Source organism: Populus euphratica, unplaced genomic scaffold (genome assembly GCF_000495115.2).
Source record: "Populus euphratica unplaced genomic scaffold, PopEup_1.0 scaffold116.1, whole genome shotgun sequence".
Taxonomy (NCBI): domain Eukaryota; kingdom Viridiplantae; phylum Streptophyta; class Magnoliopsida; order Malpighiales; family Salicaceae; genus Populus; species Populus euphratica.
Window position 1 is genome coordinate 79,692 of NW_011499995.1, and position 1,821 is coordinate 81,512.

The following is a 1,821-nucleotide window of genomic DNA, read 5'->3' on the forward strand; positions in this document are numbered from 1 at the left end:
CAAACGGGAGGGCCCCTGACAATATCAACGGTCAATGAAAGAGCTGTAGCATTCAGTACGGTGATCAGAGAATAGATGATCACCACCACCCCCACCACCGAAAGATAAGAACCTTTCAACGTGGGGTTTAATCAGGCGAGTTTCCCGGCTCAAATCCGGGAACGGATCTTTCTACGGCGCAGTAGGAACATTTGTAAACCAGGTTCTTACTTTTTGGGGGAGACCCCCACCAAGCATGGTGAAAAGAAGCTGTGGTCAAATTAACTGTTGTTAACTGGAGAGAACAAAAAAGACGCAGCGGTTGGATGTCCGATCAAATTGCAAAGAAAGAAGCAGCGAAGGATTAATTAACTATACAGTAAGGAACACAAGTAGTTTGTTTTTTTTTTTTTTTTTTTTTTTTTTTTTTTTTTTTGCATTTTTCTATACAGAGGAGGGAGCAATTACATTTCTTTCTCGAGAACAAGATGAGTGGGAAACATACAAAGCAAACCAAAAGACCCACAGATTAAAAAAATAAAATGTGGGTTAAGAAAAAGGAAAAAACATTAAAAGCAGAAATTAAGACATTTGATGATAATTAGTAGTGGTCATTAGTGTATCCAAAATGGAGGAGACCCTCGAAACGTACGCCACTCCTCTTCCCCTGCTTTCTTTAATTTGCTACTATACGTGAAGTCATTTCCTTTAAAATACGAAGAGAGTAGGCATCAATTAAAGCCAAAGAGCACCGGCTTCCTTGAGAAGAGGGACAAGAGTACCGTTAATATGAGAAGCCATGACTCTATCCATGGCACCCACAAGCTTACCACCGATGAAAACAACAGGAACAGCAGAGGAGCTACCGAGAAGCCTCATGAGAGCCTTCTCCATTTCTTTACCTCTCGGGTCTTCATCCAGCTCGTACACTGTTGGGTTCACTCCCATGCCACAAAAGAGCCTCTTTATAGCATGGCACATGCAGCATGAGCTTATGCTAAAGATCACCACTGCATTCTCTGAGGCAAGCCTTCCTATGCGTTCCAATGGGTCACCAAGGTTGGTTCTTGCTGGCATGTAAGACCCCCATGACTCGGTTTGATACATTTTGAAAGCAAGAAAGTGAATCAAGAAACAACAAGAACTGCTGCTTTGGAGTATTGGATGTGTTAAGCACTGAGAGCTTTGGTGAGATGTGAAGGAAGGGTTTTGGTGCTATTTATAGAGGAGACAGTGGAGGGTTGAAGCTAACGAGTACTGCAGCGGAATTAGTGTGTAAGGACCAAAGCAGAATTAATGCTTTATTTTCTGAAGGGAAGAGGTTTTTTTTTTTTTTTTTTGTAATGATAAAGTTGGTCTGTCATGTAGTCGTCAGCGACTCGACGCATGCTAAAGAGAGAGATTGTCTAGAGCAATGTAGCTTCAGGGGGTGTCTTCGGTAATAAGGTCGCTTCAGCATGATTTTTTAAACAGTTAATATATTAATTTAAAAGAAAAAACATTTTGAAAAAAATCTTTACTATTATCTATAATCTGTGTCGCCTTACTCTTCAATGACCACTTAAATTAGGGAAAAAATAAATTAAATTAAATTAATTTGAATATAATAGAAATAAGTGGAATTGCATCTTGTCAAATTAATTAATTTTTTTCAATCATATCCTACATCTCAAAATTAAAGGACTCACAAAAAGAAAAATCTTGAAATTAAACCAAGAGAGGGGGAAAATATATATTGCTAAATTAACCTAATTTAAAAACCATTTCAAATGACCATTAATATATTACTTATACTTAAAATTAAAGAACTTGGTAAGATATACTGCCTTTTTTTACAATTAA

At 37.8% G+C, this 1,821-nt stretch overlaps 1 protein-coding gene across 1 annotated transcript; it reads right to left on the bottom strand.

The window, feature by feature from the left end:
- Positions 1 to 400: 400 nt before the first annotated feature.
- On the bottom strand, positions 401 to 1,242 carry LOC105140576 (glutaredoxin-C1). Its single transcript, XM_011047453.1, has one exon. It carries the CDS (start codon positions 1,084 to 1,086, stop codon positions 715 to 717), a length of 372 nt encoding a protein of 123 aa, XP_011045755.1. The 5' UTR covers positions 1,087 to 1,242; the 3' UTR covers positions 401 to 714.
- Positions 1,243 to 1,821: the final 579 nt, after the last annotated feature.

Coding starts and splice junctions, on each gene's coding strand:
- LOC105140576 (XM_011047453.1), bottom strand. CDS start 1,086: ATGTATCAAACCGAGTCATGGGGGTCTTACATGCCAGCAAGAACCAAC.